The sequence below is a fragment of the Podarcis filfolensis genome, assembly GCF_964270895.1.
Source record: "Podarcis filfolensis genome assembly, chromosome: 12".
NCBI classification, from domain to species: domain Eukaryota; kingdom Metazoa; phylum Chordata; class Lepidosauria; order Squamata; family Lacertidae; genus Podarcis; species Podarcis filfolensis.
The window spans coordinates 43180205-43199353 of NC_139614.1; the positions used below are offsets into that span (position 1 = coordinate 43180205).

General features: G+C 45.1%; 1 protein-coding gene across 3 annotated transcripts in view; it reads right to left on the bottom strand.

Moving 5' to 3' along the window:
* The window catches only part of PFKP (phosphofructokinase, platelet), a 65372-nt gene extending 47077 nt beyond the window's left edge, over positions 1 to 18295 (bottom strand). For 2 of the 3 annotated variants that reach the window (XM_083579432.1, XM_083579433.1), the window contains exons 1-2: positions 18131 to 18284; positions 11920 to 12408 (exon numbers count right to left, since the gene is read on the bottom strand). In XM_083579432.1, the coding sequence (XP_083435558.1) occupies positions 11920 to 12408; positions 18131 to 18140 (499 nt within the window). In that variant the 5' untranslated portion in view covers positions 18141 to 18284. Of the gene's footprint in view, positions 1 to 11919; positions 12409 to 18130 lie in introns of all 3 variants that reach the window. The other variant, XM_083579431.1, reaches the window with a different exon arrangement.
* Positions 18296 to 19149: the final 854 nt, after the last annotated feature.

The following is a 19149-nucleotide window of genomic DNA, read 5'->3' on the forward strand; positions in this document are numbered from 1 at the left end:
AGCGGAAAATAGATCTTCAAGAATCCAATACCAGCTTGTGAAGGACAAATGCCCCTTGTGCCCTGGCAAGGCAGCATGTCCAGCAGCACACAGTGCCCATCACATAAGTTCACAGAGAATGTGGGGTAGAGTATACTTTAAGTATACTTTCCTGAAAAAACCAGAGGCTTTTCTCTTGGGTATAGTCGGCCATTTGGTGCCAAAGAAGGACAGAACCTTTTTTATGTATGCTACAACGGCAGCAAGAATACTTATAGCAAAGCACTGGAAGACTCAAGATTTACCCACTCTGGAAGAATGGCAGATGAAGTTGATTGACTGTATGGGACTGGCAGAAATGACCGGCAGAATCCGCGACCAGGGAGAAAAGTCAGCAGAAGAAGATTGGAAGAAATTTAAGGAATATCTACAGAAATATTATAAAATTAATGAACTTTGAAAAGATGTTGGTTTGAACTGTGGTGGTCTCCAGCTGTTATGATAAAGATAATGGGGATTATAATTGTTTCTGTTATTAAATTTAAAAAAGTTGAGTGGAAAATAAGGTGATATTTTAAAAGGAATGTTAAGAGATTAGGATTTGCTGAATTAACAAATTGAACTAGAGAACAAGAAGGGGAGGTATGAGGAAGTCAAAGAAACATGTGACTGAAAAACTGTTATTGAAACTGAATGGTTTTTAATATTTTTCTTTTTCTTTTTCTTTTTGTCTTTATATAAAATTGGAAAATTTAATAAATATTCATTTAAAAAAAAAAGAGAATGTGGGGTAGAGTCACACTAAAAACTGACGCAGACAGAAGTATGATATGAGTCGGTTGCCTCCCTTCCCTGAGTCATTTGGTACATGTAGAGAACCCTAAAATTATGACTATTTAAATGCCATGATCAACTGGACATGTGTGAGCAGATCTAAACTTCAGCATGTGCCATGGCAAGAATATTCTTGCAACAATTCTCTCACATAATCTGGGGAGCACATGGTTCTGTGCCTTCAACACAAGTGCACAGCTAGTACACATTCAATTATTCTAAAATCCACTGAGAATCGGTGAGTTGACCAGAGAGGAGTAACCACATGTGGCCTGAAACAGAGATATCGGGGAGCAGCCAGCATATGCCTCCTTTGATGGGATTACAGTTCAGCTGTAAAGTTTGTGTCTCACATGAAGGAAGTCCCAGGCATCTCTAGTCAGCAAGATTTGGAAATACCTGACTCGTTATAAGGTAGCTTTGTGTTTGTATTTGTGAACGGCCCCCTTGCACTCTCAGCGCTAAATGAAGAGAGGGGAAATTGTCTGACTATTGTTCTGCTTCAAGAGCCTCATCAAAATTCCAGAGAAATTTGCCAGAAAATACTCACTCTGCCGAAGACTACAGTCAGAACCTAGGTTACTTATTTGCGAGTTGCATACGCCTCAGGAGTTTCTGGATCTTGATAGTCATCGGAGCTTAGGAGGGTCATCCCCCAAGCCACTATTGACATCTGGATTTGAAAATCACGACCTAGTAAAAATTTCCAGAGGGGAACCCTTGCAGTCACCCCCCTCAAGAAACCCAGAAAATAATATTGGGGTACCTTAAGAACTAAGCGACGCGGGTGGCGCTGTGGGTTAAACCACAGAGCTTAGGACTTGCTGATCAGATGGTCAGCGGTTCAAATCCCCACGATGGAGTGAGCTCCCATTGCTCGGTCCCAGCTCCTGCCAACCTAGAAGTTCAAAAGCACGTCAAAGTGCAAGTAGATAAATAGGTACCGCTCCAGCAGGAAGGTAAACGGCGTTTCTGTGTGCTGCTCTGCTTCACCAGAAGCGGCTTAGTCATGCTGGCCACATGACCCGGAAGCTGTACGCCTCCTCCCTTGGCCAATAAAGCGAGATGAGCGCTGCAACCCCAGAGTCGGTCACGACTGGACCTAATGGTCAGGGGTCCCTTTACCTTTACTTTACCTTAAGAACTAGCTAAAATTTATGGCATATGCCAGTGTTAGCCAATGTGGTATTCACAAGGCACTCCAACAGGTGTACCAACAACACCTGAAAGGCAAAATCCTGACTACCCCTAGCATAAGCTTTCATGAACTTAAGTCTACTTTGTCAATGTTCTGCTTTGTATACCTAAGATTTCGCTTCATGTATTTTGCCTTTTGCTTTCACCTTGCAATGAGATGGACTGAAGTCAGAGTTAATTAGAATTTAAGTGTATGTTAAATAAACACACCTTTAACCTTTTACAGAAGCAGATTGGTGATAATGCAATCAACATCAGCATTGCTGAGTGAATTAATACCTGCAGTTGGGCATGGAGCTAATCACAAGCTACAGTTATAGATAGCACAGATGTCCAGGCATTGGTAATATTAACACATGTAGTGTGTTAAAAATCCTTTGTCTGTATTTAACCCACAAGTGATGGCACTGAACTTCTTGATAAATTGTGTTTCAGCTGTTTCATGCTGTATTCTTCCATGTGAATTCCTTCATTGCAGAACAGCTGCCTGAATTAAGAGCAGTTAGAAAGTGTCTTGGGACATCAAAACATTCTGCCACTGGATTATAGATACTGTCATTTCTGAAATCGATGTCCATTCATTGTTTTGCATAGAGACTGACCTATCTGGCCCAGTGTTAGAAACTGAGATGTGAAAGCAGGAGCTAAATGGCACCTTAATCCTAGGTTATAGGCGTCACAACAGAATGTCTAGGCATGTTTTTTAATAACAAGAATGCAAAGCTGAAAATGAATGAACTGCAGCTAAAATATTATGTTCATTTTTCACATGATCTAGTCCTTCCCCTGCCCACCCCCATAATATTCTTAGGAGGGTTTCAGAGAGTAGCTGGAAGTGGGGATGTTGCAGTTTTCATCTGAAATCTTAGGTGCCATACTGCACCCAGAGTTCGGAAACTGCTCACGCTAATGAAATTCCCTGTCACAAAATGCGTCTAGAAAAATGGGAGTTTCAAACACTGGTCTGGCCTATGCAGAATGAAGCAGGGCAGTGTGGGCAGATTATAGGTAAAGGTAAAGGGACCCCTGACCATTACGTCCGGTCATGACCAACTCTGGTGTTGCGGCACTCATCTCGCTTTATTGGCCGAGGGAGCCAGCGTACAGCTTCCGGGTCATGTGGCCAGCATGACTAAGCCGCTTCTGGCGAACTAGAGCAGCGCATGGAAACGCCGTTTACCTTCCCACTGGAGCTGTACCTATTTATCTGCTTGCACTCTGATGTGCTTTTGAACTGCTAGGTTGGCAGGAGCAGGGACCAAGCAATGGGAGCTCACCCCGTCGCGGGTGGGGATTCGAACAGCCGACCTTCTGATTGGCAAGTCCTAGGCTCTGTGGTTTAACCCACAGCACCACCCGCATCCCTTGTGAGCAGATGATAGCATAGCACAAATCACCCTGGAAAATGAACAAGTGAAAGAATCCCTGATGTTGTAGATGACATTATTAAGTCTTAGGATAATTTTGCCACAGTAGCTAATTGGGCCTCAGTCTACGAAAGCTCATGCAATAACAACAAATGTCTTGAAGACACCACAGGGTTCTTTGTTGTCTTTGGCCTAGTGTGAATGCATTCTTCCCTAGTCCTCTTCCTGAACCCTCAATTACAGTAATTTGAATCTGATCTGATTGTTATCCAGACAGCTTGGATTATGCAGTTTCATGTTGCCTCCAACCCCAGGGAAGTCAAGTGCAGCCTTTATTCTGAGTGCTCACTGTGTGGGTGTAGGAGAAAATACAGCACTGAATTCAGCGGTATCACCCTATTCGCAAGAATACAGATCAATTCTCTCCAAACCAAACTTAAAACCTGCTGATGTCTAGCCCTTCTGATGCAAACCATGTCAGACAAAACGGTTTCAGCCTCTATCCTGATCGATGGTGACAACTCAAATTTCAACAGCTCAAAATAATCAATTGCTCATTGATGTTCATTATCTATCAATAATGAGCCCACACCAAAGTCAAAAGAAAGGATCGGCCATATTGCATAATGCAACAGCATGACACACCATAGTACAGTGGTACCTCAGGTTAAGTACTTAATTTGTTCCAGAGGTCCGTACTTAACCTGAAACTGTTCTTAACCTGAAGCAGCACTTGAGCTAATGGGGCCTCCTGCTGCTGCTGCGCCGCTGGAGCATGATTTCTGTTCTCATCCTGAAGCAAAGTTCTTAACCCGAGGTACTACCTCTGGGTTAGCGGAGTCTGTAACCTGAAGCGTATGTAACCTGAAGCATATGTAACCCAAGGTACCAATGTACTGAATTATATCCACTTGCAGGATCCCACTTGTACAACAGACTTCCACTAGCATGTATGGGGCTTTCCCTTCCTCTCCTCTGCCCCAATGCCACAGTTCCTACTCCATCCCCCAAAATCTGCTCCAGCAGGTTGAAGAATTTTCCGGAGAAGACTGAGAATGTGAAGGCTGCAAAAGGAGGAAAGAAGGAAAAGCCCAACCATGCCTGCTGATGTGATGCTGGATCTCTCGGACAGTACCTGCAGGTCTCCAATAAAATGAGACAATACTTATTGTTTCATTTTGAACAGAACTAATAAGGTGCTTTAATCAAAGCCATGCTGTATTTCAATAAAAATAGTATCAGATATCCTACAGCCATGATAATCTCATAAACCATGATTAAAGCTGCATAATTTATATTTCCCAAAGGGAACCCAAAATCTGCCTTTCTTAGTAAGTAGTGTCCTCACTTTAATGAATTTGTCTGGTAATCCTTTTCTATAATAAGCTTTCTCCCAAATTAGAAAAGTAAAACGGAATAGGCAGGTTAATGGGGTCCCCCCCCTTGCATGCCTTCTATATTAATGAAGCTCGGCTGCTGATTGCTCTCGTTAGGTAACATGTCATTTTCAACTAAAATGAAGGTGTCCGGACGGATCTTCGAGTTGTTTTCTTGCAGCTTGATTTCCCCTCCCCTATTATTTCCAAGCTATAGTTTAGTTACCAGGCCCTATTCTCTATTCCGCTGCTCAGCCATGGAGGACCTGCAGCAGAAAACCAGGGTGTCATTTCTGAGTGACTGCAGCTGACTCCTATGCGTATGAATCTAGGGACAAGATTTCTAGGCCATGGGATATGGCTTAAGCCCTAACACCTTCCTGCTTAGAAATGAAGCACCATTGTGTTGGATCACCCGGCTGGAACTCAAGAGATACTAAATGCAGGATCATTTAAATGTGCTACGTGTTGGGTCAGACCAAAGGTCCATCAGGAGCTAACCACAGGCCTCCAGAAGTTCACAACCAGGAAACAAAGGTAACGGCCCTATAGTTTGTCATCAGCATAGCTCAGCTGGTTAGAGCGTGGTGCTGATAATGCCAAGGTTGCAGGATCATTCCCTATACAGTGGTACCTCGGGTTAAGTACTTAATTCATTCCAGAGGTCCATTCTTAACCTGAAACTGTTCTTAACCTTAAGCACTATTTTAGCTAATGGGGCCTCCCACTGCCGCCGCGCCGCTGGAGCACGATTTCTGTTCTCATCCTGAAGCAAAGTTCTTAACCCAAGGTACTACTTCTGGGTTAGCGGAGTCTGCAACCTGAAGCGTATGTAACCTGAAGCATTTGTAACCCGAGGTACCACTGTATGGGACAGCTGCGTATTCCTGCATTGCTAGATGATCCTCAGGGTCCCTGTTCAAAGTTAACTACATCTCCCCTTTCCAATTTTATTTTATTTTTCAAAATTCCGTTCCTGCTACACATGCTCAGTTGTCAGTGGCCTGCTTTGGAGGAGGGGGTTTGAGTTCCTGAAAAATATATTTTGTATTTCTGAAAGCCTTGATGTTTCCCAGAGAATGCGAGAACGCTGGTGCTTTCCTCTTGTTTCTCAGGGTGGCTGTTTTGACTCCAGTCCTGTTGGCACTTGCCATCGTGGCTAACAGACACTCAGAAACATAGGTCCATGTGCATACATCATTATTAGTATTCTAGAGTCAATAACTCCTTACTGCGAACTACTTGTTTTTTATATATTGTAAGTTGTCTGTAAGTTGACAAAATACCGTATTGGCTTGAATATAAGCTGCACTTTTTTTCCTCCCATCAGATGTCAAAGGAATAAACAACTATCTGACGTTTAGAAGACATCTGAAGGCAGCCCTGTTCAGGGAACTTTTTTTAATTAATGTTTTAATATATTTTTAATCTCCTCTTGTAAGCTGCCCAGAGTGGCTGGGGAAACCCAGCCTGATGGGCGGGGTATAAGTAAGAAATTATTATTAATAATAATAATATTCCCCAAATTCTGACTGTGAAAAGTTAAAGTACGGCTTATATTTGCGACCTTATAAAAATTGGCTTGGAGTGGGCTTGTCCCCGGATGTCGCCTGGTTTTGGCTGGACCAGCTCCCAAGATGGCGGCATGGCAAGGAGATCCCTGAGAGGGAGCCAGAAGGTGGCAAGGAGGAGGAAGGAAAGGAGGAGCGCAGATGAGAGTGAGAGCAAGAGCAAGAAAGAAAGTCTGCTAGGAGGAGGAACAGGAGATGCAGCCGGTGTGCTGGGACTGGCGCTAGCCCAAGGTGCTGCCTTGGTTTTAGCCCACCAAGGGGCACGTGAGTCCTGCCAGCCACCGCCTCTCTCCACCCGTCCCGTTGGGGGACCATGGTGGCACTGACCCTCTGGAAGCGCTGCTGCCCGTGGCTGTGGAGTGAAGATGCTGCCTCCTTGGCCCCCCTTGGCCCCCGCTCCTCCTCGGGCATTGTCATTTCTTTTCCCCCCTTTAATTTTAAAGGCGCAGCTTATATTCGGATGCGGCTTATATTCGGGCCAAGACGGTAAGTAAAATTTTCAGAGATACAGCATAACATTGGCACTGGGTAAATAATTGTACGTTTACCTCAACCTCATGTAGTGGGGAGGTGAAATGCAGACATGCTGGTATCCTTTAAGTCAGGCATCCCCCAACTCGGTCCTCCAGATGTTTTGGGACTACAACTCCCATCATCCCTAGCTAACAGGACCAGTGGTCAGGGATGATGGGAACTGTAGTCCCAAAACATCTGGAGGGCCGAGGTGGGGGGTGCCTGCTTTAAGTGCTTAAAAAGGCTCATTATTTGCACATTTGCTTTCTATTTCTGTATATATCACATGGAAATGTTTCTTTATTTTCAGATTGCTCTGACCTTTAGCTGCGAGAAACACGGTTTGTATTTTATTGTTAGGCAAAAATAATGTTTAAATGGTTGTTTCCACAGGCTCCTTTTACCAAACATATTCTCAAAACCATTTGGGTTGGATCTAGTCTTTGTTCCCACTGAAATTAAGAGGGTTAGGTATGACTAACGTCAGGCTGGTTTCAATGGGACCAAAATTCAATTAACTCCAATCCAATGTCAGCTCTCAACACTTTTAAATGTCTTGTTACTTCTCAGAGAACCTAAGACTTTTGTCACTGTTCACATTTTCAATTTAATCTTGAAACTTCTAACCAGGCAACAAGAATATGCAGAGACACAGAGGAATGGTATTTTAGTTAGAGGGCTAATGAGAGGCCATGGAAAGCAAGGCTTTATTTTATTACCTTTGGTTTCTTCACTGCCGTAATAGAAATTCAATTATATCTACAATAATGTAATTATCTTCTCATATAGAGAAAACTATCCTCAAGCATTAACAGTGCTCAGTCATTGCTGCACAGCCACAGACATCAGATTTTAGCAGCAGCTTATGAGTATGCTGAGCCTTTTATTTTGGCTGTGAAGGAGTTTATAGATGGATACCCTTTGTTTGATGGCTGGAACTACTTGACGTGTGACATGATAATGCAAAATAACTTACAATTCAGTACTACCAATTTTTACAACAACCTGTCCCCTTTAATTCAGCAGGACAAATACAGGAGTAAATACAGTGGATTTTACAGAAAGAGTGGCATTTTAGTATAGGTAGGTTTTAGTGGTTGGTGAATTACAAAGAAATTTCATCCTCAACCACAGTATTTATGTCAGCTGTCATAAATATTGCCCTATTCCCAATATGAGCTACCTATCAATAATAAACTGTTTGCAAATGGACCTCTCTCATCTCTGATCAGTTGATGGGCACTGAGACATCTCTTGTAGGAGTTTGTGTAAGAATTTGTACCAAAACCGCAAATGGACTTCAAATGCTAGACCCTTTCCATTTGTCACCTGACATCAGAATGATGATGCTGATTTCTATCCGCTGTGAATATATCCCTGAGCATACCATAAGGAGCTGGTACAATTCCGGAATCTGCCCTGAGATACTTTTTTTGCGGTGCCTGAAAAGGCAGCCTTGGAATGTCTCACACATCATGAGCGTACTGTCTTCACTTTCAGACAAGACATTGGCAATTATTTTACTGAAAAGGAGCCATAGCAGTGTGCAGCTTAGAAAATATGCAGCCCAAATCATATGCATCCGTAATTGAGAGTCCTGCCAAAGTCAGTGAGACTTACTCCTAAGTAATTGTGTTCATGACAACGTTCTTAGTCCTCGCTTTAAAATATGAAGTAGTAATATCTGTTTGTATTCTCCAGTCTAGTTCAACACACATGCAAAACTAAAATTCTAGGGTTGTATGAATATACAGGAGGAAATAAGGAGAAACTTGATATAACAGAAATGTGCAAATGTGAAGCTTAAATCAGCGGTTGTCTTTCAGAACAAGAATGTGCATTCAAATTTCCAGTTCCGATTAATGATGCGTACAAATGACATATCTCCGACTATAAAGCCTGTTAAAGAAAAAGTTTGGGCACTGAAGGACCAGCAAACAAGGAAAAACTAGTGGATCTAAAGAGCTGCTTTGCATAAGCTTTCCTCTGTAACCTCCAAGCTTGCAACTTTTAGTCAGAAGTTGCACTTGCTCCACCTTGTCTCAATGACCTTGAAAGATTATGACTCAAAGGCAACCAGTGCATGCTTACTCTCTCCTTCCGGGATGTGGATACAGAACCCTGCCTGTGTTTCTGTTTCCCTGGCAGGTTAATAAAACAGAAACACACACACATACCTACTTTTCCCAGAGGGGTCTCTTTAATCTCCCTCCAGAAAAAATAATCATTCCAAGTCTTTAGGCTGGATTCAGCCCGTGCTCTTCGGATCCTGGAAGAAAACAAAAGGGTTTGGCTGATGCCCACAGCCTTTGCAATGCAAACTTTTCTTCTTCCCTCTTGGCTGTTCACATGCTACAGTTGTCAACAGGCCATTTAGGTAACCAAATCGAGACACAATTTCAGGAGAAGATTTAAATGTAACAATGGACTGCCTTGTGGCAAAAATGTATTTTTCCTCTCCGTCTCTCTCACCCCCGCCCCGCCGCTGTTGCCTTTATTATATAAGCCCCAGTCACGCTGGAATGAGTGCCAGGGCTCGCCCTCCGAATGATGCAGTTTATTTCCTTGGAAAAACCAGGATTTGCCCTCCTCCTACTTCTCAGAGGCAGCACTTGAGTGTGGATTTCTCGGGTTGCTACCTAGTCACGTTCTTCCGCCGGCATGACATGATGAAAGCTTAAGTAAGCAGAGAGAACGCGTGGAGGAGGGAGGGGTAATAATATTATTTGACCCCAAGTAGTACAGTGAAATTGCTTCTGTGCAACTTAATAATACCACTTAAGAACCTTCCGCTTGGAACGCTAGCTTCACAGCACTGGAGAGGCGACTGCCCTCTGCACACTCTCAGGAGAACGGTTTTCCTTCGCATGTACTCAAGGAGAACCCGCAGGCTTTAGCTCCCGGTCTCAAAGCAAGCCCTGGTCCAGCCACTAACTGATGGATGGGCAACGTTCCCGATGGAGCAAGGCAGACGGGGAGAAGATGTGCCGCCGATGCTTCCAACATGCGAGCGTGACGTACCGAGGCACAATCCGCAGCGACTCGCAAAGGATCACGTACACACTGGAGGCGGAGCCTGCGCCGGCCAGAAGAGCCCTGCCTCCGAGGATACCGAGAAGAAGGGCACGCGGGGGCCGCGAGCTGCAAGCGGAGTCATAGAATAATCGAATCACCGAATCGTGGACTTGGAAGGGACCCCAAAGGCTCATCCAGTCTGCAAGGCACGAATTACAGCTAAAGCATGCCTGACAGATGCCTATCCAAGCTCCGGTTAGAAACCTCCAATCAAGTCGGTGGGCTTTACTTCTGAGTAGACCCGCTGCACAGGGCAGTCTCATCTAGTCCAACCCCCTACAATGCAGGAATCTCAACGGAAACAACCGACTCAGTTAGTCGCAGGGGAGTGATCTTGAGCCGGTTCAGCCCTTAACGGAAATTGTGGCTCTTGATCGTGTTGCAAATTCCAGAGGTGTTAATCTTCCACTGCCTCCCGAGACAGACAGATGCCAACAGGAGCAGGCGAAGAACAAACCCCAGTTGGCTGCCCCCCAAGGAGGAGCCAGGCGTTTTGCAACGCGATTCTACCACCCCCTGGAAATCCCATGCAGCCCTATTAGTCACCGGTTGCAACTGTTGGGGGAAGTTATGAATGAGACGCAGGATGCTATCCTGGCCCTCGTTAGACACGTGCGTGATTCCCATGCACGTTTACCACCGCGCCACCGCCATTTCTTCCTCTTAGGGTACATGGTCAAGTTCACTTAACCGCCACTGTCTTCGCCCTCTGAAGTGCATGATTCAAATTGTATGAATGCAGAAGGAAGTAAATCCAGAATTAACTGTCCAGAATTAACGCGTTCGTTGCTGAAACCGCAGGAAGGGAGGGGGCTCAGGTCCTGCTTGCTGGTATTCCACAAGCATCTGTGAGAACAGAATGCTGGACTAGATGGGCCTCATCCAGCAGCCTGTTAAATTCTTAAGAATTAAAAATCGATTTCCTCTTTGGCCAAACACACAAGTCACACTACTATTTCCAGTAAGTGGCTTGTTGTTTTTAGCCATATAAGGCTGTCTTGGAGAGCCCTTTGTCTATTCCGGATCAATTATGTGTTATATAAAGTGAAGGGAAAGCCTGAGGATATCAGGTCTGGCAGAACCAAATACCACAGATGGTGGTATTTGACTAAGCAGACCCAGTGAAATCAGTGAACATGACTAAGTTAGGTCCCTTAGTTTCAACAGCTCTGAAATGAGTAAGTTAGTTGAATACCACCCAGTGGGTTTCCTCTTCACTCTTGCAGCAGGCAGCTCCATCACTTCCAAAACCAGCCCAAACAACAAAGGCCTCCCTCGGCCTTTCCCCCTCCTCTGGTCTTCCCTCTCCTGCCAGAGAGGGGAAAGGCATCCTCATCTGAATGATAACCGAGTTCCCAGAGAGCCTGGCGGTGCTTGGTCCTTTAAGAGGAAGGTCACACGTTTGGGAATGTGATGGGAGAGGGAGGAGGAATGTCAGAAGCAACCCCCCCCCCGAGTCTGTTTCACTCTCACTCCAAGAACATTTTTAACTCAACCTTTGCAAAAAGGTTTGGGTTTTTCTTCTGTTAAACTGGAGCTCTGTTCTTAGCTACTTTACAACCAGCAGAAAAATATAAAAAATAATAATCTTAGCTACGCAGCGCGTACCCTCTTTTACTTTATCCCTCCACCACCTATGCTTATTCCTGCAATCTTCACCTGTCAGCACCCCCCACCAACCCTTTCCCCCCTGCTCCTGCATATATGAATCCCCACTGCTTTCTGGCCCAGCCGTCTCACGTCCACTACCCTATGCCTTCTTATGAACCCCTCCCTTTCCACCTGTAACGCTTCCAGTTTCTTTCCCGGAGCCATGCGTGCGCAGCTGAACCCTCCCTGCACGGAAGCCACGTCCAGTCCCCTTTCAGGTCGTTCCCTGCTCCTCAAACCACCCCCCTAGAGGCATCTGGCAATGAGCTCCCCCCTTCGGTGGGGTTGGGGAGTGCGCATAGCATTACCCAATCCTCCCAACAAAAAATAAAATAAAATCGTGGGTAACTGTCTTACCTTGCGCATCGCCTCCGCTGGTCAACACCCCGATGGCTTTCCCTTTTCCGGAGAGATTCTCGAAGAACTTCTTGTCCGGCATGCTGTCGGTGGAAGGGATGAAGACTTTCGGGGCGGGATCCCGGGCGGCTTTGTCCCTGTCGCCGGGGGAAAGGAGCTGTTGGAGCGCAGGCGCCGAGCCCTGCTTTACTGGCGTGCCTTCCTTGGGTCTGGCTCCTTCGTTGGGGGAACGAGCCTCCCTGGGCGAAGCGGCTTCCTTGGGTCTGGCTCCTTCGGTGGGTGAAGGAGCTTCCTTGCGGGGCGCCGCTTCCTTGGGTCTCGCTCCTTCCTTGGGTGAAGCGACGGCTGCTTCTTTCGGTGAGGCGGAGCGCGGCGCCTCGGAGTGCTGCTGCTGCTGCTGCTGGACGGCACCCTCGGCCGGAGGAGGGCTGTGCACGGACTCCACGCGCAAAGTTTGGATTTTGAAGGAATAATAGACCTGGCTGCTTCCTAGATCACGGGGAGGAGGGAGGGGGGGGAGAGAAAGAGAAACGATGAAACCCGGCAGAGAGAGATGCTGTGCGTGCAAACCGGGCGGCGCAAAGCAGGAGTCCCCCCCCTCCTGCACTGGCGACACGATATAGACTCTTCCTTCCCTCTCTCCCTCCTGTGACAGCTCTACGCCAAGCAGCAGCAGCCCCGCCTCCACCCCGGAGAAAGCCGCTTGTCGGCACTTTGACGGGCAGGAAGAAAGAGCCAATGGCGAGGCGCAGGCAGGGGCGGGAGGTAGATCTTGCGTCGGGTTGCGAGTGACGTTGGGCTCGGAGGTGTAAAGATGCTTAGGTGGAGTGGAAGGGAGGATAACGCGTGGAGAGCAGAGAGGAGGGAAGAAGAGGGGCTGGGGGGAGTCTAGTGGCACCTTAGTAAGATGCCAGATTTAGGTATTAGCTAAACAAACTCTCTTGGGTATTAGCTAAACAAACTCTCTCCCCACTCTCTTGGGAGCCCCCCCCCAAAAAAAATAAAGGGGAAAAAACTGGATGTACATTTCCAAAATATAAGATAAAAAGCAAATGAAATAAAACCTACATACAGCAACAGTGTTTTGTGTTGTGTAGGCGCCTATGAGGTAAGTAATGGGCCCCGCCTGCTAGCCTGCTCCCTAAAATATCACTGGTTTGCTCATTTCTGTTTACAGGGTGCCTACATTCTGCATGGACTGGTTGCATGGCAACATGCGCAAATGGCTTTAGATACCTATTAGGTCCATAAATTGCCATATAGCATATATTCAATACAAAAAACAGACAATTTGTTATTGACAAAGGACAGCTGGAAATACCAAGGGCCCCATTACAGTGGTACCTCTGGTTGCAAACGGGATCCGTTCCGGAGGCCCGTTCACAACATGAGCAGAACACAACCCGCAACTGCGTGTGCGTGGGCTGCGATTTGCCACTTCTGCGCATGCGCGTGATGTCATTTTGTGTGGGTTGCAATTCGCTGCTTCTGCGCATGCGCGAGAGGCGAAACCCGGAAGTAACCCTTTCCGGTACTTCTGGGTCGCCGTGGGACGCAACCTGAAAACACTCAACCTGAAGCAAACATAACATGAGGTATGACTGTACCTTCAGTAGCTATGGGCCTCATCAAACCTAAATCCAGCCCTGATCTAGTCCCGGCATCCTGGTCTCACAGTGGCCAGCTAAAACAAAAAATTTTTTTTCCTTCCAGTAGCACCTTAAAGACCAACTAAGTTAGTTCTTGGTATGAGCTTTCGTGTGCATGCACACTTCTTCAGATACACTGAAACAGAAGTTGCCAGATCCTTCTATATAGTGAGAAGGTGGGGAGGGGTATTACTCAGAAGGGTGGTGGGAATGGGTGATTGGCAGATAGCTGTGATGAGCCTGTTGACGACTCTTAACGACTGCAATAGGTCTTACAGGAAAAAGCAAGGGGTGAGAAGGTGAAAAATGGCTTTGTCATGTATACTGAGATAAGAATCCAATGTCTTTGTTCAGACCAGGTCTCTCCATGGTTTTAAGTTTGGTAATGAGTTGCAATTCAGCAGCTAGGTGCCTGTGGGAAACCAGCGAGGAGAATCCCAAGCACAAGAGCAAAACCCCTTCCTGGGGTTTGTAGCAATTATTATTATTATTTATACCCCGCCCATCAGGCTGGGTTTCTCCAGCCACTCTGGGTAACTTCCAGCAGAATATTAAAATACAATGATTCATCCAGCATTAAAAGCTTCCATAAACAGGATTGTCTTCAGATGTCTTCTAAAAGTCCGATAGCTGTTTGTTTCTTTGACATCTGGTGGGAGGGTGTTCCACAGGGCGGGTGCCACTACCGAGAAGGCCCTCTGCCTGGTTCCCTGTAACCTCACTTCTCGCAGTCAGGGAACTGGCAGAAGGCCCTCGGCGCTGGACCTCAGCAACTGGCATTCAGAAGCATTACTGCCTCCCACTGTGGACTAACAAAGGTTTTGTGGCATAGGCTTCCTTTGTGACTTTGGTTCTGTTCCTTATGCCAGACTTGAATGTGATTTCTATTGCAAACATATTTTGTATGCCCTTTCTGAGAGCTTCTTGGGTCTGTAAAATGGAAAACAAGTATCCCAAATAAATAAATAGGTTGAAAAGGGCTAGGGGGGACATGTTGCCAAGGGATGGCATGATCACTTTACATGATCACTTGTAAAGTTAGGTTTAAATGCCCCCATAAGCAACCTCTCTTGTATCTATAGTCAGCAACAGCAGAGCAAGTTAACAAGATGTATCCTAGCTGGTCAGCAGGTGTCACCTGCAAAAAGGCCCAAGGAAGCACTCTTAAGTGAAACAGCAACAACCCAAAGCTTTTAAAATGAAAACCAATCTGGTTTGCTAGGCCTCTTTGGGGACGAAGTTCCATTACCAAAAATGCCCTGCTTTCTTGTTATCATTAGTCTTGCCTCCAAGAAAGGTAACACAGAGAGCAGTTTCCCACAGTTCAGGACATTCTGGACCAATTCAGTGCCATTTACAGTGTCAAAGGTTACAATCAGTTCTTTGAATTCTGCTTGGAAACAAACTGGGAACCATTGCACAGCTCTTACTAGCAAGTCATTCCCACTAAAACAGAGGCCAATGCATTTGGAAGTATCCGAAGTTTCAGAGCAGTCTTCAGTGACAATTCCCCACACATTACAGCCCAGAGATTGCCAGGAAGTGTGTCATATAGTTAGGCCACCCTTTTCTTAGATTGGTTACAGCTGGCAAACCAACTTCAGATTCATGGGTCTGACTGCTACCTGAGTTTCCAGAACAAATGAAGGATTTACCATGTCACCAAAAACTGTGGACCTCAACCTTCAGAAGGAATACTATGTCACCCAGATCCACCAGCTCCAGGGTCAACTGTACCTCACACCATCTACAAATCTGTCTTACATAGTTTAAAGGAACAGTTAAAGCGGCTTGCTGAAACCATTACAACCTTAAGTTTATTGCCAGCCTGAACTGTCTGACTGTGGCAGAGGCTTTAAGAGCAGCTTTTATAATGGTTGGTGCATAATAGGATTTTCGTTAGCTAATCTAGTTAAATCCTACCTGGATCATGCACACAAAAAAGTGTGAAATGCAGCTATCTGTGCAACCCACTCACATGCAGTAACCAAGTTTGGGAAATATTTTGTTCCCTATAATGCATTTATGTTGTTACTCTTTTATGATGTTTTGTTTAACAGTCCCAATGTATCTTTTTAATGTCTTTTGTATTGATGATCTGTAAGGAGAGTATGCCTACCACTTTAAAGAAAAGCATTTATGTTGCTTTTTGTTTACACCAAAGTTTTCTCTGAAAAAACGAGAAGGATTTAATTATATTAATTAAATCAAATTATCGGTGCAAGCAGATAAACACACTCATAGCCCTGTCCTATGCATGTTTATTTAGAAATAAGCCACAGAGTATTTAACAGGAATTACTTTCAAATATGTGTCTATGAGACACACATAAACCAAGTTTATGAGTCAATGAGGACAGGCAGAGGAAACTGAGCTGAAGCTTTCTGTGGGTATATGCCACTGAACTCTATGGGGCTTAAAGGTAAAGGTAAAGGGACCCCTGACCATTAGGTCCAGTCGTGGCCAACTCTGGGGTTGCACGCTCATCTCGCTTTATTGGCCGAGGGAACTGGCGTACAGCTTCTGGGTCATGTGGCCAGCATGACTAAGCCACTTCTGGCAAACCAGAGCAGTGCACGGAAACACCATTTACCTTCCCGCTGGGGCGGTACCCATTTATCTACTTGCACTTTGACGTGCTTTTGAACTGCTAGGTTGGCATGAGCAGGGACCGAGCAACAGGAGCTCACCCCGTCGCGGGGATTCGAACCGCCGACGTTCTGATCGGCAAGCCCTAGGCTTTGTGGTTTAACCCACAGAGCCACCCACATCCCTAGTAAATATGTTGAAGCTTGTGCTTATATGTTTTACTCAAGCCTGCAAACCTTCTCTCCACTCCCTGCCTTGCATGATAGCCCAATTAAATATTAGAGATTCGTCCAGACTAACTAGATTGGAGTCTATGATCTGTATCATCCCTTTACCAGGTAAGAGTCCCTGTTTTCTGGTACCTATATTGATAAATCATTATTCATCCTTGGTCCATATTTTACGTTATGGATAAATTTGAGGGTGCCTTTCTTCCAAAAAAATTCTTCATGTGAGTTGCTAGAGTTGTGATTCTTCAGATTTCAGCCCCCTGCCAAAAAGTCCCTAGAATAAGTTAGTAAGTGCAGGATGGACATTGACTCCAGGGAGCATGAAGGGAAATGCATGCAATGTCCTTCACCCCTTCCCTTCCATGCCTCTCCCCTATCATGATAGCAAATGTACTTGTACGTTTTAGAGCTGCAGTTATACTATAGTAACATCAGATCTACCATCAAATTAAATCTTCTTTCACTAAAGTAAATTATTATGGTCACTTTGCTATTATATCCTTTCTTCGGAAGTTAGCAAAGGAAAAACTCATGAATTAAGACAGCCATCCTAACCCTACTTACCTGAGAGCAAGCCTCAATGAATTCAGGAGAATTTGCATGGTTATGATTGGGCTGACAGCAGAGAAAAGTCTGCAGTCCAAGCCATACGCAGTCCAAGTCCCAATATATGACAACTGGCATTTTTAGGATTTCCATATTTCAAAAAGTAAAAACCAGGACACTCCGAAAGTTGTTGAGTAGAAGTGGAAACACGATTTTAAATCCCTTACAGCAGGGCCAAAATTAGGCATCTCCTTTTCAGGTGTACAAAGAGAGCTGCTATACTAAACAGCTGAGTAAAGCATTGTCTTACAGTTACTAAACTGGCAACAGGTCTGCTAACCTACATACAGTTGGCTAGTGTTATAAACTGCTTTTAATATTGTATTTTAAATTACTGTAGCGTGCCATGGGGCCTTATGGTAAAAGGCAGGTAATAAACTGAAATTATTCACCATTGTTATTATTTTGATTCTGGGTGTAGTTTTGACAATCTGCTCTCAAATATCACTTTGATCTGTTTTAGAAATCTCCGGGAGGGCCCCAGAAATATCTTATTGGACTATTATTAGCAGCCAGTAACTGAACTTAAACTAAACCCGTTTTGGTTTTGGTCTTCTTCTTTCCCACTGGGTTTGCCTTAATATCCTGCTATTTTTCTCCAAGTTGATCAATGCGGCATTTCATGGTTCTTCCTCTCCTCAATTAATCCCTGCAACAACCCTGTAAGGTAGGTTAGGCGGACGGGCAGCAAACTGGCCCAAAGTCACCCCAGTGAGCTTCATGGCTGACTGCTGATTCGAACCCGGGTTTCCTCTCACCACTATACAACACTGCCTTTATATGTTGGAGTGGAGTTGTTTACAAAACCCTTTTTATTTTTTGCACACACATATACAAGTTCATACTTTGTATAATACCTAATTGTTCCACAACTGCCTTCATTTCCCCCCTCACAAAATTTCTGTTCTGCCACTTGCATCCATACCTTTCCTTTACCTGGGTTTCTGGTTTCCTTTCTAACGCCGAGCAATTGCTGCTCCCCAAACGCAGGTGCCATATCTATGGCTTTGAAACCGCCAGGGCCCCGTTTTCTTCCTCTGTGCTACAATGTCACCCACCTTCCTTCTTCTAATGTTGCGCTCCATCACTCATTCCCTTCCAATTACATCATTTAAAAACCTTTCCTTATGGACTTACTTTCCGACATCTTGCTGTTGCTGCTGCTGCTGCTGTATATACCTTTCCTTGCTCCAAAACCCTACAAGACCTATTGAGCTCTGCTGGGATTTCACCCCCAGACCAACTGCCATCAACTGTCACAACTGCCATCTCCCTGCTCTCACTCGCCCTCCCTCCATTTCATCCCTGTCAGATCACTGGGTGAACGTTGGGCCAATCACTGTCTTCCAGCCTGACCTACCTACCTCACAGGGTTGTTGTGAGCATAAACCAGGCCTTAAAATAAAATAAAATAAAATAAAATAAAATAAAATAAAAATACACTGTTTCCAATGTTCAGCTCACGTGGAGCTTTTCTCATGGGCAGCCCTCATTGGGAGGTGTGTGTATGTATGTGTGTGTTAGCAATAGTTATTACTTGCATTTTTTTTTAAAAAAAACAACAGCATTTTTCTGCCTGTCTAGGGAGTCTGCTGACCCGGCAAAAGCCACTTGTCTTGCAGTGGCTGGGGTGGTTGGTGCGTAAGGTCACCAATGAGGGGAGATTTTTAAGTGTTTTTAATTTACTCCGTTGGATTTGTTTGCATTCATATTATATGTGTGTCTTGTTCATGGTGTGAACGAGCACTGAGCACATTGACAGCCAATGGGGTGTCGTGGTTCGGGCCCTGAAGCTGACTAGGTGACCTCCAGGTAGTCATTTGGTCTTCCAGCCGCACCTACCTCCCAGGGTTGTTGTGAGAATAAAATAGGGAGAGCTGTGCGTGCCACCTTGAGCTCCTTGGGGGAGAAGATGGGGCATAAATGTAATAAATAACAGGATAGCAGGCCTATCCTCACACCAAATTTTTAAAAAAACTACAAAACCTGAGCATTCATTGATCAAAATTTGGAGACTGTGGATAGGATTGTTCCGTGTCTCACTTATGAAACCATAACTCTGTAAGGGAAAGCAAATATTTATACAGCATAAACTTCGCTGTCTTGTGTGAAATTCATTTGGCTCACAGACTGCAATATGTTCCACGGAGCCCTTT